Source organism: Coptis chinensis, chromosome 6 (assembly GCF_015680905.1).
Source record: "Coptis chinensis isolate HL-2020 chromosome 6, ASM1568090v1, whole genome shotgun sequence".
In the NCBI taxonomy this organism is placed as follows: Eukaryota; Viridiplantae; Streptophyta; class Magnoliopsida; order Ranunculales; family Ranunculaceae; genus Coptis; species Coptis chinensis.
Window position 1 is genome coordinate 15,366,589 of NC_141461.1, and position 6,388 is coordinate 15,372,976.

At 35.6% G+C, this 6,388-nt stretch overlaps 1 protein-coding gene across 1 annotated transcript; it reads right to left on the reverse strand.

Annotated features, from left to right (window-relative positions):
- Window positions 1-3,595: 3,595 nt before the first annotated feature.
- Window positions 3,596-5,648, reverse strand: LOC147491700 (small nuclear ribonucleoprotein SmD3b-like). The gene is made up of 5 exons (XM_086568715.1): window positions 5,306-5,648; window positions 4,400-4,452; window positions 4,215-4,281; window positions 4,072-4,128; window positions 3,596-3,878 (listed from the first exon to the last, which is right to left on the reverse strand). Exons 1-5 carry the CDS (start codon window positions 5,462-5,464, stop codon window positions 3,819-3,821), a joined length of 396 nt encoding a protein of 131 aa, XP_086424841.1. The 5' UTR covers window positions 5,465-5,648; the 3' UTR covers window positions 3,596-3,818.
- Window positions 5,649-6,388: the final 740 nt, after the last annotated feature.

Genomic DNA, 6,388 nt, shown 5'->3' on the forward strand with positions numbered 1-6,388 from the left:
TGTAATAGTGACCAAACATGCTTACCCAATAAGGCCACATTCAAACTTCCAAATCTTTGGCGCCTAGTCCTCTAGGCGAAAAGGCTTGCAAACTAGATCCCAAGCGAAATAGTGCATCTTCCGTCGGCCATTGTCATGACCCCAAAAGAAATTTCTTCTATACCTATCCAAAATCTCAATAACTTGAACGGGAAGTCTCACACAAGTCATTATATGAGTGGGTAAATCGGACAAAACAGAGTTTGTAAGACTTACTCTACCAACTTTTTGATAACAAGGCTGATTTCCACCCGCCAATCTGTTATGAAATCGTTGAAAAGCGGGAGAAAAAATTCGAGAGATGCTCTTCCCGGAATTGATGGAACTCCTAAATAATTAGGAAATGTCAGAAGTACACTTAGGGGTGTGTTTGTTATGATGGAAACACTTATGGAAAGGAAAGGAAAATAAGAGTGGTCCACCTTTTCCATAGTTTTTAAGGCGTTTGTTTACCCATGGAAAGGAAATTGGCTTTTCCATATGGAAACAAATGGAAAAGGTTTTGTGTATTTAGTTAACCTCTGAAAATTTTGTGGAAAGGAAAGGAAAGGAAATAGATAAATAGGAACTTACTACTAATACACTCCACTCAACAATACAATTATTCCTTTCCATAGCTTTTGCAAACAAACATGATTATTCATTTTCCCAGTTTACCAAACATATACCATTTAAAATTATTTCCTTTCCATTCCATTCCATAGTGGACCACCCATTTTATTTCCTTTCCTTTCCATGAGTTAAAATTTAACAAACACACCCTTAACCTTGTATGTGTCATGTAAAACAGAACTAAAACAGCTTGGCATACCCTTATTGTGAATTAGTTGAGACTTAGAGAGGTTAATATGTTGACCAGAAGTAGTACAATATGACTGAAGAGCCTCTTTCAAAATAATGGCTTCATTAATATCAGCCTTGGCAAAAACCAATAAATCATCGGCATACATCAAATGAGATAGTGGATTACTCTGTTTTGACAATTTGAGCCCTCTGACCTGATTTGTGTCCAAGAGATCATGCAGCTTCAAAGATAGAACTTCGGCACACAGAATAAATATATACGGTGACAAAGGGTCACCTTGCCTGATTCCGCAAGAAGATTTGATATAGCCTGATGGGGAGCCATTGACCATGACAGAAAAAGTAGGAGTAGAGATGCAAAACATAACTCTCTGCACCCACTGTTCATTAAAGCCAAATCTCATCAACGCCTCTTTGATAAAACACCATTCGATTCGATCATACGCCTTTTGCATATCTAGCTTTAAAGCATAGAAATTATGTTTTCTGTTTGTCTTGCTTCTGATATGGTGAAAAGCTTCATGAGCCAAAAGAACATTATCATGAATAAGTCGCCCAGGTAGGAAAGCACTTTGGTTAGGACTAATAAGAGAGGTTAGGAGAGGCCTCATCCTATTAACCATGATCTTGGATATAATCCTGTAGGTGACATTTGTGAGACTAATTGGCCGAAAATGTTCCGCCAAAGAAGGACGATTAATCTTTGGGATCAACACAATAAAAGTATGATTAAGCTCTAAAGTAAAAGTACCATGCTGGAAGAAATTTTTCACCATCGATCTTCAGCTATTCGGAAGTAACAATTTATACTCTTGGAGAAAGGATCAGTGGAGAAGGATTAAAAAAGCCAAATATCTAATTTGTCATGGACAGAAAGGAGTACTTGCTAATGGTTCACTTCATTGTTTAGGAAGTAATCGATGCTACACCATGAACGGGAATCATTCCTTTCGACATGGGAAAAGAAAGTTTCACAGAGGTGAAACAGATAGAGGATAGCGTAAACGGTCTAGTCCAGTTAAATGAGCTAACCTACAATTTTGACAACTACGTTGAAATATGGGTGATGAAGGAATATGGTGTGATGGGAAGGTACGTGACATGTACCCGTTGTGCGTTGTGCTTTGCAAATGACAATAAAGCATTTCGCGTCAAAGAGGTTCCAAGATGGGCACTAACAGAGTCTTGTTACTCTGCGTTGTTGACGGAGCTTGAAGGGAAAATACACGCAAGGAAGAAAACTGTATATGCGCATCTTCTTCAAAGAAAACTGCTTCACTGCATTTATATTCTTATTAGTACTTACTCTGATCATGTATTCTCTCTAGCTTTTCTCCAAACAACTTGTTTGTTAACAAATGCCTGTTCAGGAATTCCTACTAAAGGGCGAATAAGAATGATGATCCAGTCAGTCAGTTGAGTAGGAGGCTAGGAGCCTCACAACATTCTTGTGATTAGAGCATTAGACAACAAATTATTAGCTTCACTAATTTCCATTCCAAAATGACCTCTGAATGCCCTTGTTGTTAAAGAACGGGTGTGCAAGGGCTTCTCGAATCTCAGTCCTACTTCCCGCCTTCTGGCTTTTGTCTGCACACCGCTAAAAATTTTGATGACAACAAATTAAAAGCTTCCCAATGCTGAATGCTAAACAAGCAATGTCCCTCAAACTTAGGCTTCTCTACCTCGTCTGTGATAACAGCATTCACTATACCTATGAAGAGGTCTGATCAAAATAGAGGACTACTTGCTCAAGGAAAGATCCCAACTCCTTTATTTAAACATCTTTTCCTCCAAATATAGTGCAATGTCCTATCTGAACGAGTACCAACTTAAGGTAATTGAAGAAGAACACAATGAAGAAGGGCAAGTCGGACAATAATGTTCTCCCGCCTGAAATCCATTGAAGATATACTCTCAAGACTGCCCAGTCAAGTCTCTTTTTCGATTCAGGTGTGTATCAAAATCTTGGCATGATTTACAAACCGGCCCAAAGTTCATCGCGGCACACCTTAATCAATCAATGAAAAATAAGAAAGACCTCAAACTTATGGCCACTGTTAGTAAGATCTATTCACTAGACGGTAAAGCATATGACCATAGAGTTCTAAAGAAACGTCATCCTTTGACGGAATTCCAGGTCGTATGTGGTTCTTGTCATGGACTGCTATGCTTAGCCAGCTTATACGATTCGTATATGTGCATATGCTTATGGAATCCGTCTACTAGAAAATACAAGGATTTTACGAGATATGTATAATCGAAAAATATCAAATTATGAAAACATCCATGGGTACTTGTTAATGGTTCACTTCATTGGTTGGCAAGTATCAGTGGCACACCAGGAACAAAAATCATTGCTTTCAACATAGTGAGTGAAAGTTTTAACGAGGTGAGAAGATGGGCAGCTTTGCATCATCTACAATTATAGCAACTACGTGGAACTATGGGTTATGAAGAAATATGGCGTGACGGAATCATTGACCATGATAGTTAGCATCAATGAACATACCATGATAGTTAGCATCAATGAATATGTACTAATTCCGATTTTTTTTCAAATCAATTTTCAAGACATTATTCGGTTATGAGTATTCCTTCTTATTTTTCTTCAAATTCTCGTTTTAACTTCAAGAAAATGGATGTTATTCCCATTCCAACTGTCAGTTTCAACATATTGAATTTGTACTATACATATACATATATTGATATCGTTTGTGTTCCTACTGAGATGGTGTAAGCAACAGACGGATTTATCCAAAATTCAAAACTAAAGACTTGATTTAGAGAATGAAAAAAAACATAGATGGTCTTAAAATGCAGGTGGTTCTCAAATTACAAATCAGCTATCACAATAGAAACTAGTTACTTACACAAACTTGTTAACCAGGAAGATTCCTTAATGAAAAAGATTTTTTGTCCCCAGTATAGTAGAAAAGGACACCATAATACAAGGTGCAAAATTTCAGGACTGTTTATCTCCGTACCGGTGGTACACCTCTACCAGGGGGAGCCCCACGACCAGCAGCCTGCGCCTGCAAAAGGAAAAATAAAAACATAAATGTCTCTGAAGAAAAAATTATGTTTTCTTCAAGACTTTGAAAGAGAAATAAATTTGTTTTTCCACATCAGTTCCAAAGAGGGATTTCAGGCTCCCCATTTATAGTAAAACTGTAAATAAAAGTAACAGTTCAAATGGAGAGAAGAAATTTTTTTAAAAAAACATACTCTAGCCTTCATTGCCACAGCACGACCACGACCAACTCCAAGAGCTGAACCCTTACCCTAAAAGAGGCCAAGAAAAAGCAAAATAAATCACACCAGAACTTCAGTATTCAAAATTAAAAATGATGAACGCATGGCAAACTTACCTTGATTTTAGCATCCAGGCGTTTGAACATTGGAGCATGTTTGAGCATATCAGGAATGACCATGAACCTTATTTATCAATATTTCAATGGGATCAGTCAACTAACAATTGCCACAAATATATTAAATACACAACAAATTATAATAGCACATTGTAAATCCAAAACAGACAAGCTCATGTGTTTACCTAACTTTGCTTCCTCGGATGAAAACATGCTCAAGTTGTGTGGTCTTCCCATCCTTCATGTAAAAAACTTATGTCAATCAAAACAGCAATGCCAGATACTAATGAGTGAAGATAAGCTGCATTATTAAACCCATGAAACAACAATCATAGTATAAGGCGATTCAGTGATTTCTATTTGTGAAGTCTTTACTTTTTGTACCAATCCTATACAGTATGCTAATAGCAACAGATTAGAAATGAAAAAGAACCAAGTTACATTGACACAGATACGTGTGTCTGCGTCTGACACGGATACGAAGTGAAATATAAAAAATTGAGGTATTTGGTATATAGCACACAATGTGTCCGACAGACACGTGGATATGTATCCAACATGGATTAAATTTGAAATATGGCGAGTCCATGTAAAATAGAAAAAACAATTATATATATGATAAACAATTCTTAATCTTTTCAGCAATTCCTAAATCTAGATTCATACAAATGTGAGGTTAAATGACAGGAAGAAGATCCACTGGTAATTTACAAGCTTAAGGCCTCTTTGTTAAACATGTACACATGAGACACTTTTGAAGCATGAAAACATGTCACATGCTCATCTGTACATGTGCAAAATTAGAATCAACTTAAAAAGCTGTTTCAAAATATAGGTAAGAAATAAAACGAGAAAAAGGGACAGGCAGAAGCAGTTTAAGTTTTTAAGGGAATGAATAATAATTTATTTTTTTCTTCTTCAAACTAGACTTTGAATGTTATCAACAATACAATTCAATCTAGCACAATCAACACTCCCTTCCCTCTTTCAAATTGGTTTCCTTCTATTATATATTTCCTTAAGTTTCCAAAACAGGCTATGGAAAAGAAAGTAAACTATCAAAAGAATTAAAGAGACGAGAAAATTAGTACCTTAGCAGTGAAAGTGATGTTTTCGAGCTGGCAATTCCAATTATCTTCGCATTCAATCATACTACCTCTATAAAGTTCACCACTTTTCAACTCAACAGTTACGATGTGTCCAGCTGCTTCGTGAAGTAACTTCACTGGTATTCCTAAGCTTCTACTCATTTTCACTACTGATCTCTTTTCTTGCAAACCCTAAAAACCTTTTCTTCTTCTCTCTCACTTTCGGCTTTTCTTAATATAAGAAGAAACTGGATCGGTTCAAGCCCACCCACATATGGGCTTTTGTTTTTACTTTACTCCAGTCCTCAAAATTCAGTCCAATGCTACTACTGCACTTCCCAATTCCTATCTCTAAAACCATTGGACTCAACCATATGAGTTTTGCTTATTTTAAGTTGTTATACAGTTAATCTTTAGCAGTATGACAGCAATTCAAAGTTCTTCATTTTTTATTATTATTTTTTTTTTTGACAAAAGAATATATTTTTTTTTAATTTCCAAAATAAATAATACAAAGGATATGGAGGTCAAGCGCACAACAAATTGAGCTACAATGGATATAGATATATTCTAGATTCTATATTGATGCACACACGTTGTGCGTTTTGCTTAAAACTATAAGGATAATATCGTCAATCTCTACTAAAAAAACAAGGGTAAAATAGTTAAAACAAAACCAAAAGATTTAGAGATACATAAATAAAAAAAAATTATCACTGTTGCAGGACTGTAGATGAGGGTCACGGATTTTAAAATAGATGAGTCCGTCATATGAACTCCACCACATAAAGTAGATTTATAAAATGAATTCAGAGTTGATTTTTGGTGAAGATAGTTTTCTCATAATGGAGAATCTTCCTACAAAAAATCAACCCAAACAAAAATGTTTAACATTATCAAAAGTTGTTTTGATATTTGAAAAATCTAGACTATTGGATAATTTTATAACATTATAAGCAAATTTTGATACGCCTAGACATTTTCAAATGTGCTGATTTTTTTCTAAAGATAATCTATATTGTGGGGAGAACATCTCCACCAAAAATCAACTTCTAATTCATTGTTTTTCATGGTGGAGTTTTTTTG